General features: G+C 44.9%; 1 protein-coding gene and 5 non-coding genes across 6 annotated transcripts in view; 5 read left to right on the top strand and 1 right to left on the bottom strand.

Annotated features, from left to right (window-relative positions):
- DNAJC5B (DnaJ heat shock protein family (Hsp40) member C5 beta) overlaps positions 1-17,673 on the bottom strand; it is a 38,463-nt gene that overhangs the window by 4,852 nt on the left and 15,938 nt on the right. The window contains exons 2-3 of the mRNA XM_036406987.1: positions 5,309-5,522; positions 848-1,022 (exon numbers count right to left, since the gene is read on the bottom strand). Of these exons, the coding sequence (XP_036262880.1) occupies positions 848-1,022; positions 5,309-5,522 (389 nt within the window). The remainder of the gene's footprint in view (positions 1-847; positions 1,023-5,308; positions 5,523-17,673) is intronic.
- TRNAY-GUA (transfer RNA tyrosine (anticodon GUA)) lies at positions 9,993-10,081 on the top strand. Its single transcript is given in 2 exon segments — positions 9,993-10,029; positions 10,046-10,081. It is a non-coding gene; the product is annotated as a tRNA-Tyr (tRNA).
- TRNAA-AGC (transfer RNA alanine (anticodon AGC)) lies at positions 10,420-10,492 on the top strand. The gene has a single exon. It is a non-coding gene; the product is annotated as a tRNA-Ala (tRNA).
- TRNAY-GUA (transfer RNA tyrosine (anticodon GUA)) lies at positions 12,957-13,045 on the top strand. Its single transcript is given in 2 exon segments — positions 12,957-12,993; positions 13,010-13,045. It is a non-coding gene; the product is annotated as a tRNA-Tyr (tRNA).
- TRNAA-AGC (transfer RNA alanine (anticodon AGC)) lies at positions 13,362-13,434 on the top strand. The gene has a single exon. It is a non-coding gene; the product is annotated as a tRNA-Ala (tRNA).
- TRNAY-GUA (transfer RNA tyrosine (anticodon GUA)) lies at positions 14,086-14,174 on the top strand. The gene is given in 2 exon segments: positions 14,086-14,122; positions 14,139-14,174. It is a non-coding gene; the product is annotated as a tRNA-Tyr (tRNA).

Genomic DNA, 17,673 nt, shown 5'->3' with positions numbered 1-17,673 from the left:
TCCCTTGGCATAGCCAAAATCTGAACGTGCAGCTGGGGGGATGCAGCAAAGGCAAAAAAAGAGGCTGACCTGCTGTGAAGGTCATCCTGCTGCCACAGGCTCATGTTGCTGTCTCCTAAGTTCCCTGTTCCTCTTGCCCCTAAGTTAGCACTTGCCTGCTCCACCATGAAGCACACCAGAGAATTAAATGGGCCAGGAACTACAGACATTTTTGAGAGGATTAGTTTACACCTGGATTTTATCCAAGGCCTGAGTAAGGTAGAATTGCTACTGCAGAAGAGAGTGAGAAGCTTGGGAGCTGGATGGGAGAGGGACAGGTCCATGGCAGCTCCCATGCATACACTCCTGGGTTACTGCACAACCTTACTGTTGGAAATTTGGCATCTTTTCTTGAAGCCTTCTCTTGAATGGGTACAATATCCACCACAAGCAGGGATAAATTTTACACAACTAAAGTCTGAATGACAGCTTATTCAGGCCAATCAGATGTGACAGGCACCAGTCCAGCTGAGCCTACTGTACGAATATAGGATCTAGGATATAAAGGAACGTGGGCATGGAGGCTAGAGGATGAACATTGTCTCTTAAAATGTGCCCTAAGACATTTATTGTGTAAGTGTCTCATAAGAGATACAGGAAATGTTTAGTTGTACATCCCATAAGTTTGGTTTTTCATTAATAGATAATTTGGGAGGTTCACTGGGTTGTGGGCTTTGCTAGAGTGACTCGGCATGTCTCCACTAAAGTCTGGAAGCAGCCTCAGCATTGTGAGCAGAACATCTGGACTACAGGCTTTGAAGGTTGTTTTGAACAGCTTTGCCACACAGTAAGCCCCTACAATACGCACCTCTTTCCATGTCGTTCTTAATTTGCTCTTCCAAATCTTCTGGAGACACACAGAACTCCTGCTGTTCCCCCTCGGGTGCCTTCGGTTTGCACTTTCCACAGCAGCAGTTGAAGCAGCAGCAGAGGCAGCAGCAGAGGTAGCAGCCAGTCAGCAAACCACAGACTGCAAACAGGCCCTGGGTTAAACACAGCAGGATGAAAGTCCTGTTAGCAGTGACCTTCCCCAAACTTGTGGCTCTCTCTTACAGATGAAGGCAGAACTCTGGTTCCTAAGTGCTTGGCACTCAGAGGAGTCCACCTGCTGTCCCAGTGCCTGGACAAGGGCCAGGTCTTCCAAAACCCTTCTCACTCACAACCTCCTATTTGTCACTAAGGACCAAATCCACAAAGAAGACACCAACCAACAGGCCCCCACATGCTCAAGGTTTCAAAGTCTGCTGTTCTGCTGATGGTCCTCAGAAAAACCCTCCAGGCAGTATGCAAAACCCTACCCACCTTAACATGACTCATTTCCATCTTTAAAATGACTCATTTGCCCAAGATCATTTTTGCAAACACTTATTTACTGGCAAGCTCTTGTCAATAACAAAGCTGAGAGAAAAAGAAGCAAAGACCCAGATGCATCCCACATAATTTTGGGCACTGAGATAAGGCATCCAGTTTAGGATGTAGCTGCTATGGACTCCCCACACAGTCAAAGAGAAGTTAAAAGCCCTTCCAGGGGAAGGTTCAGTCATAAGAGTATTTGAATTGCCCGTTGTAGGTGTCTCTCTCTCTCCCCCCATTAGCTTGTGCAGGACCACACATCTCCTTGTGCAGGTGACATCTCCTAAATTATAGTCCTCAGACTATGGTTCCTTGATCTGGGGACTCAGGTAGCAGGAAGTTCTCGCCTTTCATCACTCTTGTCCCCATGGCACAAAGCATAGAGGATTCAGGAGAGCCAACACAATTGCCTGGGGCCAAGACCAGGGATCTTGGAAAGAGTCAAGAGCCAGAAAATTTAAATTTACAGAGCTTTCTTCCTTCAGTGAGGCCAGTGCTTGGGTTCACAGCACAGCTCCCCAGATGTTCAAGTGTGTGCTGCATCACAGCAATGGCACATGTAGGAGGGGAGCCTTTAGGCTGGCATTGCCAGTCTGTGCTCCACGGGGACATGACAGCAGCCTGACTCCTGACCACAGGTAGATCCAGGACTACATGGAGATGTTTGTGACACAGAAGAAATCTCCATGGACATCTCTTCATGGACATAACGGTATAAGAGCAAAGGAAAACCAGTGACATTCCTGGAAAGCAAATCAGAGCTGATATGTGGAAATAGATGGAAAGAGAGTAGATTTAGATTAGGTATTTGGGAGGGAATCTTCATTGTGAGGGTGGTGAGGCAGTGGAACAGGTTGTCCTGAGGAGTTTACGAGTGCCGCATTGCAGGGGGTGTTGAAGACCAGGTTGAATCAATCTCTGAGCAGCCTGGTCTAGCGGGAGGTCTCTCTGCACATGGCAGGGGGCTTGGAACTGGATGATCTTTAAGGTCCCTTCCAAACCAAACCATTCTATGATTCTCTGAATGTGTGGGTAAAAGCAGCACAGCTTTGTGGCTACCAGCTATATATGGGTTGGAGGTACAGCCTGGCTTTAGCATGACAGTTGTTCAGTCTGCCAAGTATTTGTTGTGTTCCTAAGACAATATGCTGCTTGAAGAAGAAAGTAAGCACAAATGTCAGGATATTGTCAAACTCAGACAATGGAGCTATGCAAATAATATTATGTATGCATGTCTGAGGTAACGTTAGTGGGGGCTGGCTGGGGCATCTTTGAAGGTAATAAGACTATTTATATGCCTAATATTAATATAAGCATGTATCTAGAGTGAGCAAGGAGCTTTTAAATGAAAAGAAGGACTCAGACTTTCTGTCGTAAACTGCTTTCCTTCTAATGGACACCTGAAACAGTGCCATAATTCCCAAAATAAGTTATCTGACTGCTTATCATTTATGCCATTATGGAGAATAAATCACCACAATGTATAGAATGAAAAAATAAAACAGAATGAAAGTGTGTATAGGGAAAAACACATTGAGTTTATTCATGATACCTTTAATGTTTCAACATTTCTTGTACTTATATTATCATAGTTGTTAAATCAAAAATCAGTTTATTTATTTAATCAATGAACTGTCTTCATGGTAGAAGGTGAATTGGTTTTTGCTAAAACAGCTAAACAACCTCTATGCTGCCAGTGGAGAAGCAATTTGAGTTCTCATTACCCATGTCTGTATGTTCCCAGTTTAATATGCCTGCTAAAAACTCTAGCACTCTCAAAAAGAACAGTAATTTTCATTTTTCATTTCTCCTTTCATTTGAGTTTCTTTACTGCTAATGATAAAACTCCTTGCAACTGTCAGATTTTCCTGGTATGAGTGTGCTGGGAAGAGGAATGAGTGCAATGAGGAAGATAACAAGCCAAGGCTGTGGTCCCTACTGTCCTCCACTAGAATGGAGGAAATCAGGAGTACAGAGGTCATCTGCAGATGATGCTTCAGACTCAACTAGTATTATGATGACCAATATAAAAATTTCAAATTGATCCATTTAACTCATTTGTGCATGAGTTAAAAACAAATGAGAAATAGTGAGAGCTCAACTTGCAAAAAAAGAAAAAAAAAAGAAAAAAACCACAACCAAACTAACTAACAAAACCACTTGGTGGCCCCTTTATGCTTTGGGGGTGGCAGGATTTTGGGTTGGGGGAGACATAGACAGACCACCTGTGGTAATCCTCAAATGACTCTATATATATATTTTAAAATTTTTTTGTAAAAAATTCTTGAAAACCAGGAAATAGTAATTACTTTGCTCTTCAGCGTGTCTTGTCTCACCTCTGGGATACAGCTTGCTTGGAGCAATCCTCACATTTCTCCTTTAGTTGTTGGAGACTTATGAGCTTCTCTCTACTCCCCACTGCTCTCTTTATGAGTCAAAGCCACAGTGGTTATTTCTGTACCTGATTTTATGACCCCAGAGGATTTTATACTCCATAAAATCTCCATTAAAGATCACCAAATAAAAGAAAAACAGAAGTTAAAAAAAAAAAAAGAAATGGTGAAGAAATCTTTTTTGCCAAAAACTGTTAAAGGAGTCCACGCTGTTGCCCTGTCAGTGCTGAGGCCACCTGTGACAAAGAGGCAGAAGGAGAGGGTGGGCAGCAAAGACAAGGGGGAATGATCCATCAGGAGATGACAGCAGCTATGGTGGGGTGTCCAGCCTGCAGCAGGAGGCAGCTACAGCAGCTGCAAGCAGGCAGCATCCAACCAGCCCCTGAGGGGCAGCACCTTTGCAAGTTTGATTTAAACACCCGTACTTTATTCATTGGTTTCATGCACTGTTTCTGCATTTGAGCAGCTTCTGCCTCATCCTGATTCAGAAGTCAAATTATGGCTTCTAAGACCCCAAAGTGCCCAAGTGACTTCCCAGCTTAAAAGGGAAATGTGGGGCAATGCAGCACTGGCCTGTTCCTTGCTGAACAGAGAATTCTGGGTTCCACAGTTCTCAGATAAAAACTGTCATCACATTGCTTCAAGCAGTACAGATCATCTTCCTGTGTATTCTGTCACAGCCCAGCAGAGTGCTTTCCGGGGCTGCTGTGGCTGGAGACGGGTGGGATGGAAACTGCGTGGATTTTCCACATTTGCAATTCTGTGTGTTGCATGTCTGTAACATTTCAGTATTTGCAGAAACACTTGAATTTGATATATGCAAACATCAGAGGACACCAATGTGATAAGGGAACAAACGAACCCAACTCCTTCATGACTAGAACAGCCCCTTTTGTGTTTTTTCTTGAGCAATATGCAGGGTTTTGTTATATCATTCTCTTCCTGTCGTACTCCCTTCCTCCATTCCACTCCTCTAATCTTTTCTTTGAGTTCCTTTCTCTCACTCCATCACCAAGGCACATATATCATGCCATAATCATAGTGTTATGTATTATTATTGCTTACTTGCATTGTATGATATATATAGCAAAAAAGACAGCTAAATTTGTACCTTAATAATTAATTAATTGGTTGTCACATAAATGGGACTTCTTGTGTTTGAATAATGAGTCATTTTTATTTAGTCATTACAGAAAAGAAAGTCAAAATTAACCTGGAGCACTAGTTTCAAATCTAATTAATGTCTGAAAGTGTTACAAAACATGTACTATAATTATATACCAGGTTAAAAAAAAGATAAAACTTTCTATATTAGTGCTAGTCTGAGTTTACGTTACATTCTGCCACCATCGATTTTCCAGATAATTTTGTTTTATTAAGTTTTTAGTTTAGAGTCAGATCATATCCTTTTTTTAGGATCCTTTTAGCCTGTAGAGAGATCATGTTTTTCACGTGGTTCCTTGTGTATGTAATTGTCAGTGTGCATTGTAGCATTCGATTTCCAAAAGAGAATAACAGCTTACCTTTGCCCACCAGCTGGAGAGCATGAAGTAGGTGTTAACATTTTCCTCACCAAACTGTTCTGCCACATAGAGCCCTAATGATCCATACTTGTCATATATGTTTCGCTTGGACACATCAGTCAGGGTTGCATGAGCATTGTTGATCTCTTTAAATTTTTCTGCAGCCTCTGGATTGTCTGGATTCTTGTCAGGATGATATTTCAAAGCCAATTTTCTTAAATATGAGACACAAACAAAAAAAACCAGAAGGAAAATAAGTCATCTGCATATGTGCATATATACAGACACAAAACATTGCAAAAAATATTTTCACAGAGTGATAATAATTCTGAACTGTGTGTTCAGCCTTCTTTTTTCCAGCTCTGATGTACTCAGTGGAAGAAAAGTGACACAAAGGAACCAAACATGAAAGTTTTGATGAAAGAGGTGTGCCTATTGCACTGAGAATGAACTTTGTGTATTGATACCTAGTCAGCTACTGTGTTAAAGTAGACAGTGATATATGATGAAAGCACAGATTGCAACATGATAATAAATCCCAGGCATTTGTTGCATTATGATTGCCAACTCATTTGCATCATTTAGCAGGTTTTAGCAAAGATAAAGATTTTTTAAAGGTTGTTTAAAAACATGATGATCACACTGCTTATCCAGGCAACATTATTTTCTTATATGGCAAAGGAAATTCTGTGTTCAATTGCCTATCAATAGTAGCTACATTAAAATGTTGTAAACAGTGTCTGTGTTTGTAGAAGCCCAGACAGTGATGATGGAGAGCACAGTTAGCAATTACAATAGAAAGGAAGCATCTTTTTGAAGGACAAGGTGGCAAAGCATAATGAGTTAATCCCAGTTTCAAGAGCCTGTCTTTTGGCCTAGTTCCTCACTGCTGCACTTCTGAGACAATCCTTAAAGGAGTAAAAGGGGGTTGTCATAGGATCATCATAGGAACCATCACAGAATGGTTATTTTCACAGGATCATGGAGTAGTTAGGATTGGAAGAAACCTAAATTAAAGATCATCTAGGTCTGGCCCCCCACCATGGGCATGGACAGCTTCCACTAGACCAGGCTGTTCAAAGCCCCATCCAGCTTGGCCTTGAAGACTTCTGGGGATGGAGCATCCACAGCTTTCCTGAGCAAGTTGTTTCAGTGCCTCATGACCCTCACAGTAAAGAATTTCTTCCTAACATCTAATGTAAACACACTCCTTTTTAGTTTAAAGCCATTGCCCCTTGTCCTATCACTTCATGCTGTGGTAAAAAGTTCCGCTCCAGCTGTCTTGCAGGACCACTTTAGGTACTGGAAGGTGCTCTAAGGTCTTCCTTGAGCCTTCTCTTGTCCAGGCCAAACACCAATTCTCTCAGCCTGTCTCCATCTCTCTGGGTATCCTTGTGTCCGTTCTCTGGACTTGCTGCAGCAGGTCCATATCCTTCTTATTTTGGGATGCCCAGAACTAAATGCAGTAATCCCTGTATGGTGTGAGAGTGGAGTAGTGCCAACTAGTTTGGGCTGCTGATGCCATTGGAAGCCTTTACTAGGTCAGGGTTTGTCACTGCCTTTTGCCCCTGACTGTACTCAGCACTGTGGCATTTGAGGAGAGGTACAGCTTGAAAAGTGCAGTGCTTGGCTCCCAGCACTGGGGAAGCATGGCACCGAGAAGAAGGAGTTTGCTTCCAACCATCGTGAAGCACTGGTGGTGTGAACTCACACACACTTGCACAACGAGCATAGACAGAAGTAGATATTTTCAAAAATCACCACTGCCGGTAAAGAGCTAGCAGTCTCCAGGACATTTATTTAATGACTAGTGCTGACCTCTAGTGGCATCAAAAGTGACTTAGCTGTGTTTTAAGCCGATTCAATCACAGCCAAGCTACGTTTCTATTTGTAAATATTCTCTCCAAATATTTTGAGAGCTAGCCATAACTGCTATGACCAAAAATAGTATTTGTGGTGTGAAGGCAGTGTGCCTACACTTCCTCGAACAAATTTAACCTCAGAGTAGAGTCCTACTTGATTTCCTTCTGAAGTCCCAGTATAGGTTACTCCTCCAGTAAAAAGTAACTGCTTTGTTCCTGAAGACAGTTCCTGCCTGGAAGACATTCTGCCAATATCAAGACTGATATCAGCCTGGGAACAGCTTCTGCCAACGATCTCTTCAATTCTCTTGCACTCTAGTCACAGAATCATAGGTCATAAATAACTCCTTAAACATGTGTCTAATAGCATGAATAGGTTTGTGTTTGGTCATATTTAATACACTGTGCATATTTCACCTTAAACACAAAGTTTTGGTCATGTTAAACATGTGCCCTAAACACAATAAAAAAATAAATATAAGAACTGAAAAAACAAGCTAAGTCTTGCATGACTAATGATATTATGTGTCATCCAAGTATTTAAGTAAATTATACAATCTATCCCTTTTCTTACCTGAAAACAGGCCCCAACAATTAAAAAACAAAAGAAAAAAAGGAAAAAAGAGAGGAGTATTACTTTCAAAAACCCATGTATGTTTGCAGGGATTGGACAATCAATTTCCAGCCCTTCTTTCTTTTCCCAGAGACCCAAAGACATCTTCTGGCTGACCTACACCCCAAACAATCTTATAAAAAATAAGAATTTGAGCAGAATGTGACTTTAAAAAGACGAAACACATTAGTTGCACTCTCACTTTACCTAGTATTGTTTTAGACTACTAACAGGACTACTTTCAGCAATTAACAAAAGATAATCTATGTTCTTAGTTTGATTTTGGGACACATGTTCTCACTAAAAAGAGCTCATTGCCAAAACAACTCTCTGCACACTGAGATGATGTATACTAACTGAAGATGATTTAGCAATGGGAAAAAGATTTAGATATTAGCAGTGCAATTCATATGAGTGAGACAAAGGACTCTGTTAGGTCCAACCCAAAAAACAATAAAAGGACAAAAACTGTGTGAGATAACACAAAGTACTAGGTATATGGTACTGTGAGTACCTGTGGGTCCCTGGAAAAGTGAGATTCCCAGTTAGGTAACAAATAGGATTCATTATGACAAAAAAGAAGAAGACAAAAAAGTAGAGAGTGAAATGAACAAAGGAGTTTGAAGTCTACTTCCTATACCAAAACCATGGGTTTATGTCCATTCATATTTTTCTCATGGTGAATGACTTTCTCCTTCACCGCCTTAGGATCACTGCCCACTGCAGCCCTCCACAGCAGCAAGCAAGTTTGGGAGAGAAAAGTGACAGCAAACAGAGAAACAGCTATCCCTCAAGATGGATAAGTGTGTCAAGATGGATAAAGGCTCTTATGAAAATGAAGTAAGTGAAATAAACTCAAGACCTCTGTCAGTGGTGGCTTAGGTTGAAAAGCAAGATCAGGCCAGGCTCAGACACAGGGGTGGGTCTGATGAGGGGGCTTCTGAATAAGGATAGCAATATTTTGAAGACAGGAAAGCATGCTCTATAGGGTCAGATACAACAACACTATGAAGTATCAGAGGACATGAGGAGGCTATGCCCATGCTTCCTTCAATAGCTCAGCTGGTAGAGTGGAGGACTGTAGGCTCCCTGGCATGGCCATCCTTAGGTCACTGGATCAGCTCTGGCTCAAAGGAGTCACCTTTTGCCTCTCACACACATCTGGAAATGACACTGCTGCCTTTTTCTGATCCTGCCCAGGAGGCTTCCCTTCAAAGGTCTGTCCAGCCATAAGCTCTTGTCTGAGGCTGGGGAAATGACCAGCCAAGGCATTTCCTGGTGAACCCTTGGGCAGGGGATGGTGATTCTGACTATGGGGCTAGTCTGCACTCACCTCCAGCAGGAAAGTGAGTGGGTGGGTTGGTGGTGTCAGAGTGATATGAATGGGAGGCGCAGGCTTTGGGTGCAGGGCTGAGTGCCTGGGAGGGGAGAGGACCTCAGTCAGAGGCTGCAGCCTGGGGAATTAGCTCAAGTGGTAGAGCGCTCGCTTAGCATGTGAGAGGTAGCGGGATCGATGCCTGCATTCTCCAATGCTTTTCATTCCCCTTGCTTGGATACACGGCCCTTTGCCAGGGATCCATCTATTCTCTGGGGGCTGTGGGAAGATTCAAGGTGTGCCCTGGATTTACAGAGCAAGATGACATCCAGGGTTGTATCAAGACTGCCAGGGGCAGTTTGGCAGAGGAATTGATGTTCTCTCTCTTTGCTTGACAGCTCTCAAGTGTCAAGGGAAGTAGAGAAAAGGACATCAATGGAACAGAGCAACCTCAGTGGAGGGCCACCAAGGAACTCAAGGAATTCTCTTTAAAGACAGACTGAGGAGAGTAGGTGCTTTCAGTTTCCAGAAAGAGACGTTCAGAGGACTTACACATGATGTCCCAACACTCAGTTACAGAATAAAAGGATGGCTGTCATTTTGTTGTATCTTATGCTTGAGCAGAGGGCTGAAGATAGCAGAGTGAAAGGGAATCAAGGAAAATGCAGCAGGATATAGGTAAGCTCTATATTCTGGCTGTGAGGCTGTGAGGAAGTTCATCTGTAGAAGATGATATTGAAAGAGGTTATGGAGCACATGAGCAAGGTTCTGTGATGTCTCAGCTGAGGCTGTTTGAAGGAAGATGTGTAATAGAGGCAAGATGGCACACTGTGGCTTGGCAAAAGTGCTGGGTGAGTGTGTGCTGGGCAAGGTCTGGGGAGTGTGTCTGCAATTCCTTCGATAGCTCAGCTGGTAGAGCGGAGGACTGTAGGCTCCCTGGCATGGCCATCCTTAGGTCGCTGGTTCAACTCCGGCTCGAAGGAGTCTCCTTTTGCCTCTCATACACATCCCACACTGCCACTGCCTTTTGGTCCTGCCCAAGGGGCTCCCCTTCAAAGGTCTGTCCAGCCTTGAGCTCTAGTCCTTGAGTTAAGGACAAGAGAAGTTGAGAAGTTGAGCAGCCAAGGCATTTTTGGTCAGGAAATTGATTTTGAGCACTGGAAGTTGTCTGGAATCACAACGAGTAAGAACATGATCAGGTGGGTTGTTGATGGTGTGAGAGTGATATGAATGGGAGGCTCCGGCTTTGGTGCAGGGCACCCTGGGTCAGGGCTGGTTCAGGCCTGGGAGGGGAGAGGACCTCAGTCAGAGGCTGCAGCCTGGGGAATTAGCTCAAGTGGTAGAGCGCTCGCTTAGCATGTGAGAGGTAGCGGGATCGATGCCCGCATTCTCCAATGCTTTTCATTCCTCCTTGCCTGGGTACAGGGCCTTGTCAGAGGTCCCTCTGCCCACTGGTGTTATTAGGAGTTCTTTGTAGCTGGCTGCACAGATAACTACAGGAACAGGAGCAAGGGCTGTAGAGTGGGGTATCTGAATCGTTCTGTTTACTTGGGATTACTTGCCCACCTTTATGCCTACCTTCTCAAGTGGAGTCCTGTGTTATTGAGAGGAGCAAAACATCAAATTTTTAAGTATGGTAAAAAGAATGACTGGGAACCACTAAGCAGTGAGAGCCACCCTGCTAAGATCACAGAACAGATCCTCCTGGAATATACATCTAGACATGTGAAGACAGGGAGGTGTTTAGAGACAGGTGACATGGCTTCACTGAATACAAATCATGACTGACTAATCTAGTGACCTCCTACAATAGACTGATTGCCTCAGTGGAAAAGAAATGAGCTGTGGATGTCATCTACCTGGACTTTGCTAAAGCCTTTGATGTCATCCCACACAACATCCTTGGCACTAAATAGGGGACATGGGGTTTGGGAGGATGGACTGTTCAATGAATAAGGAATGAGTTGGATGGCCACATTCAAAGAACTGTAGTCAACACCTCAATATCCAAGTGGAAACAAGTACCAAGTGGTGTCCCTCAGGGTCTGTATTAGGACCAATACTATTTAATATCTTCATTAATGATGCCATTGTGAGTGGCATTGAGTGCAGCCTCAGCAACTTTACAGATAAAAAAGGGAGCAGTGCAATTTATATGCTTAAGGGAAGATATTCCATCCAGAGGGACCTCAAGAAGCTCAAGCAGTGTGTCCATGTGAACTTCATTAGGTTAAATAAGCCTTCAAGCTCCTGCACCCGGGTCAGGGCAATCACCAGTATCTGTACATGCTGAGAGAGGAATGGATTGAGAGCAACTGTGTGGAGAAGGACTTGGGGGTGCTGGTGGATGAAAAAAACTTGACATAAGCTGGCAATGTACTTTTGTAGCCCAGAAAATCAGTCATATGCTGGGCTACATCAAAAGTAGCATGGCCAGCAGATGTTCTGCCCCTTTATCACCCTCTTGTGAGCCCACACCTAGAGTGCTGTGTCCAGCCATGGGTTCCCTAGCATAAGGAAGACATGATTAGAGCTGGTCCAGAATAAGGACACAGGACTGACTGGGGATGAAATACCTTTCCTGTTAAGACAGGCTGAGAGAGTTGGGACTGTTCAGCCTGGAGAAGAGAAGGCTCCAGAGAGATCTAATAGCAACCTTTCAATTGATAAAGAATGCTTATAAGAAAGACAAAGACACTTTTTAGCAGACCTTATGGTGAGAGAACAAGCAGAAATGGTTTTAAACAAAACAAGGTAGATTTAGATTATGTTAAAAGAAATTCTTTATGATGACAGTGGTGAGGCACTGGAAAAGGTTGCCTAGAGAACTTGAAAATACCCTATCACTGCAAAAGTTCATGTCTGGTTGGATGGGCCTTTAAGCTATCTAATCTAGTGGAAGAGGCTCTTGCCCACAGCAGGAAAGTTGGACAACATGAACTTAAAAGTTCTTTTCAACCCAAAATATTCCATTATAATATGTGAAAAACAGATGGTCACAAACTGCAGGCTTTGGGTGAGCTAAGCAGAAGGTTTCAAATGCCTCTCAGGAGGTTATTGACTCAACCATTAGACCTTTTACTGTGGTGATGGGAAGAAGAGTAAGACAGTGGGCCACAACTGAAGCAGGAGAGATTCCATTTTTTCCCTCCTCAGGTCAGACAGGCAGGAGAAGAAGAGTGTCCTGGAGTGCTGTGCACTCCATGCTTGGAAGCTGATGTAACATAAATGGCTGAACCCTTGAGTCACCTGCAGTGATCCTTGAGCTTGGGCTGCTGTGGGAGATTTGAAAAGATGTGTCCTGAGCCCTCATTCAAACTGATTTCTTTGACTGCTCTGTCACAGAGGAAGAACTTATTTGGGTCCCTCCATTGCTGTGCTGGTGGAGTGAAGGGCTCTAGGCTCCCTTCCATGGATACACATCACATCTGTTGGGGTGCTGCAAGCCCTAATACATCTGAAATGACCTCATAACTTTGGATATGTCCAGCCACAAAGACTCTTGACACATACACTGATGTGCAGATGGAAGTTCTGCTTGACTTCAATCCTCTCTTGTCTGGACCTGCCTGGCATTCCCTGGACACATGATCATCATTCTGACCTCTGCACTGACTTCCTTGCTTGCAGTGCCTGGTGGTGACTTCTGCTCAAGCTTCTGATGTGGGATGAGCCACCGTGGCTGGGTCTGCCCTGGTTTGGTGTTGTGGACATGAGATTTTCTGGGCAATGTGGGTCTAAGGCAAGTGTTTCTTTTTTCCTCCTGGACAGTGTCATGCAAATATATATGGGGTGATATGGAAGTGAATGGTTGTCTGAGTGTGTGCTGGGCGAGGCCCTGGGCATGTTCCCATGCTTCCTTTGATAGCTCAGCTGGTAGAGTGGAGGACTGTAGGCTTCCTGGCATAGCCATCCTTAGGTTGTTGGTTCAACTCCAGCTCAAAGGAGTCACCTTTTGCCTCTCACACACATCCCACACTGGCGCTGCTTCCCCCTGGGCACCCCCAGAATGAGCTGTCCAGCCATGAGCCATTGTCTGACTTTGGGAAGATGATGAGCCAAGGCATTTTTGGGTGAACGCTTGGTGACAGACAGTGGTTCAGAGCCCTGGAGTTGTCTGCAGTCCCCCCTAACAGGAAAGTGAGTGGGTGGGTGGTAATGTGCAGATGATTAGGGGGACTCAGGCTTTGGGTGTAGGGCATGCTGGGTCAGGGCTGGTTCAGGCCTGGGAGGGGAGAGGACCTCAGTCAGAGGCTGCAGCCTGGGGAATTAGCTCAAGTGGTAGAGCGCTCGCTTAGCATGTGAGAGGTAGCGGGATCGATGCCCGCATTCTCCAATGCTTTTCATTCCCCTTGCTTGGATACACGGCCCTTTGCCAGGGATCCATCTCTGGGGGCTGTGGGAAGATTCAAGGTGTGCCCTGGATTTACAGAGCAAGATGACATCCAGGGTTGTATCAAGACTGCCAGGGGCAGTTTGGCAGAGGAATTGATGTTCTCCCTCTTTGCTTGACAGCTCTCAAGTGTCAAGGGAAGTAGAGAAAAGGACATCAATGGAACAGAGCAACCTCAGTGGAGGGCCACCAAGGAACTCAAGGAATTCTCTTTAAAGACAGACTGAGGAGAGTAGGTGCTTTCAGTTTCCAGAAAGAGACGTTCAGAGGACTTACACATGATGTCCCAACACTCAGTTACAGAATAAAGGGATGGCTGTCATTTTGTTGTATCTTATGCTTGAGCAGAGGGCTGAAGATAGCAGAGTGAAAGGGAATGAAGAGAAAATGCAGCAGGATATAGGTAAGATCTGTGTGGCTGTGAGGAAGTTCATCTGTAGAAGATGATGTTGAAAGAGGTTATGGAGCACATGAGCAAGGTTCTGTGATGTCTCAGCTGAGGCTGATTGAAGGAAGGTGTGGTAATAGAGGCATGATGGTGCACTGTGGCTTGGCAAAGGTGCTGGGCGAGGCCCTGGGCATGTTCCCATGCTTCCTTCGATAGCTCAGCTGGTAGAGCGGAGGACTGTAGGCTCCCTGGCATGGCCATCCTTAGGTCGCTGGTTCAACTCCGGCTCGAAGGAGTCTCCTTTTGCCTCCCACACTGCCACTGCCACTGCCTTTTGGTCCTGCCCAAGGGGCTCCCCTTCAAAGATCTGTCTAACCATGAGCTCTCGTCCAACCTTGAGAGACTGAACAGCCAAGGCATTTTTGGGTTAACCCTGGTCAGGAAATTGTGGTTTTGAGCACACGTCTTGTCTGGAATCACAACGAGTAAGAACATGATCAGGTGGGTTGTTGATGGTGTGAGAGTGATATGAATAGGAGGCTGCGGCTTTGGGTGCAGGGCACCCTGGGTCAGGGCTGGGTGCCTGGGAGGGGAGAGGACCTCAGTCAGAGGCTGCAGCCTGGGGAATTAGCTCAAGTGGTAGAGCGCTCGCTTAGCATGTGAGAGGTAGCGGGATCAATGCCCGCATTCTCCAATGCTTTTCATTCCTCTTGCTTGAACCTGTGCTGCAAAGAGGAGCACATTATCTAGGACTATGTCCATGGCAACATGGGCTGTGAATTGAAGGAACGGTTTCTCTCACTTTGTTCTGAGTATGTTGGAAAGGATCCAGAATGTTGTGTCCATCCTTAGGCCTCCATGTATAAGACAGACATTGACCAAGTGCAAAGAGCTCAGAATAAAGCCACCAGGACTCTTGGAAGCAGGTGCACTTGCCCTTTGAGGTGAGGCTGTTGAGTGCAGATCTTGAAGAAGAAAGGACTGTGTGGGAAATAAGCAAGCACTTATCAAAATGCCTATCAGGAGGTTATTGATTCAACAGTTAGGCCTTTTACTGTGGTGATTAATAAAGGAAAGAAAAACAACAGGCCACAACTGAAGCAGCAGAGTTTTCAGTTTTTTCTCATCTATGAGACAATTAAAACCTAAAAAGAGTTAATGTCTCAAACACTTGGTAGCAGAGGAAAGGACAGTTTCCATACTGATAAGGTGCAGTTAGAAAACAGCATCTTTCAATGCAGAATAACACTTTCCTTGGATCAGCTTCCTTATCTTGGGTAACTATCTCCAAAACCAGGTATGAGACAGAACTGCTCTTGTCTCTCTGACATCTGTGAAGGGAATTGAAACCATGAAGCCCCCAATCCCCTTCTGAAAAGTTTGAGAATAACAAAATGCACATGCATGAGGGTTAGTCTATAAATAGCACAACTGAGATGGGTGGGGTGTGCAACCACCACCCAAAGGAACTGAACCAGAGGCACCACTGGAACCCTGGCTGGTGATCCAGATCTTTTCCTCTATGTCTATCTTCTTCTCTTTCTTTCTTCTTCTCTTCCTCTTCTTAAAAGTTTAAATTGCTGCTCCCACGGGCTGTTCTGAAAAGTTTAGATCATTGCTGCCATGGGCCATTCAACTTATAATAAGATTTAAACTTATTCAACTTACAATAAATTTAAACTGCTGCTGTGATAAATTAATTTTTTCTAATTGATTGTTTGGCATTGTTTTGCCTTAATTTAGCCCAAAGGTATCCTGAGTGTTACTTGCCTCCAGAACTGCCTTCTAGGGACCTGATGTTTTACAGCTATCCCAGAAAAAGTGGTCCAAGACCACCCTCTCAGGACCTGACACCTCCTCAGATCAGCATGGTGGGAGAAGAATGCTGCCCTGGAGTCTCCATTCTTGGAGGTTGGTGTGATCTGACTGGCTGAAATCTTGAGCAAAATGATGGGATCCCTCATTTAGGGCTACTTGGGGATGCCCTGAGGACTCATTCAAACTGATTGCTTTGAGAACACAATCATGGAGCCAGAGCAGAGAGAGGACCCTGACAGTCTGTTGGTATCTGCTGGTGTAGTGGAGAGCTGCTGGTTCTCTCACATGGTGATCATTACATCTTGTGTGGGCAGTAAGTGCCTGAAAAGGCCTGAATGTCCCTGACCAGCCTCATGTGGGGTTTGCACCTCCAACCATCAGCACAGGAGTTCTCCTTATGTTCACATCTGGGCCTTCATTTTCTTTCTGTGTTAAAAATCAGGAGTCCTGGTCTCTAGCTCAGTAATGGCCACAGCCATAGCGCTATCAAGTCACAGTGACCTTGGATCCAAACCTGATATGCAGATGAATGCCCTGCATTGACCTAACCCCTGGCTTGTCAGTCTGGACCTGCCTGTCAGTCACTGGACATGATCATCACTCCAACCTCTGCAGTGACTTCCTTGGTTGCAGTTGTCCCTGCTTTGTCATGGTGAAAGTGCCTTCTGTTCTGGCACTGTTCAAGTGAGCCACCTTCAACCTTCTGTTCAAGTGAGCCACCATGGCTGTGTCTATCCTGGCCAGGGATTGTAGGCTTGAGAAGCAATGTGAAATAAGTCAAGTCTCCTATTTCCTGCAAAGGAGGGTCATGTAAATCCAAGGGAGTGGTGTGAGACTGGAATGATTGAATGACTGTAATATTTTAGGTATCTGAAATACATGCTTCTTTCAATAGCTCAGCTGGTAGAGTAGAGGACTGTAGGCTCCCTGGCATGGTCATCCTTAGGTTGCTGGTTCAACTCTGGCTCAAAGGAGTGACCTCTTGGCTATGGCACACATCTGGAACTGGCACTGGCACTGCCTTTTGGTCCTGCCCAGGGGGTTCCCCATAATGAGCTACTCAGTCATGAGCTTTTGCCTCAGATTGGGAAGATAAGAGGCCAAGGTATTTTTGGGTGAACCCTGGCCATGGGAAGTTGATTCTGCCACTGTGCTTGCCCGCAGTCACCTCCAGCAGGAAAGTGAGTGGGTGGGTTGGTGGTGTGAGGGTGGGGTTATCGGGAAGCCCAGGCTTTGGGTGCAGGGCACCCTGGGTGCTTGGGAGGGGAGAGGACCTCAGTCAGAGGCTGCAGCCTGGGGAATTAGCTCAAGTGGTAGAGCACTCGCTTAGCATGTGAGAGGTAGCGGGATCGATGCCTGCATTCTCCAATGCTTTTCATTCCCCTTGCCTGGACACAGGGCCCTTTGCCAGGACCTGTGGGTGATCATAGTATATCCAGAATGCAAAGAATAAAATGACATCTGTGTCTTCATGGGCAATTTAACCAAGGTTTCTCCCTCTGCTTGATAAACATCAAATGTCATCTAAAGTATTGTACCCCATTTTGAGATCTTCTAAGCAGAAAAACAGTCATAGAGAACTGTCTCTGGAGTGCCACCAAGAATCTCAAGGAATGGAGGGGTTTCTCTGTGTGGATGGGATGAGGAGAGTGGATATGTTTAGCCTAGAGAAAGAGAGGTTCAGAGGACTCACACATGACCTTTTGACATAGAGGAGGTTTCAGAGTAGAATGGCTATATATGTGTCATCTGCTTGGGAAGAGGGCAAAAGGCAACACATTGAAAGGGAGCAAGGGAAAATGCAGCAGGACATGGGTGAGCTCTGTGTGGCCATGAGAAGAGCCCATCAACTCATGAAGAAAATGATGTCATGGTTTGCATGACTGACGGGCTAAAGTATTGAGCAAGGAGGTGTGATGTAGGAGCTGAGGCTGTTTGAAGGAAGATGTGGTAATAGAGGCATGATGGTGCACTGT

This window comes from Molothrus ater, chromosome 1 (assembly GCF_012460135.2).
Source record: "Molothrus ater isolate BHLD 08-10-18 breed brown headed cowbird chromosome 1, BPBGC_Mater_1.1, whole genome shotgun sequence".
In the NCBI taxonomy this organism is placed as follows: domain Eukaryota; kingdom Metazoa; phylum Chordata; class Aves; order Passeriformes; family Icteridae; genus Molothrus; species Molothrus ater.
This window is presented reverse-complemented; position numbering and strand designations above follow the sequence as displayed.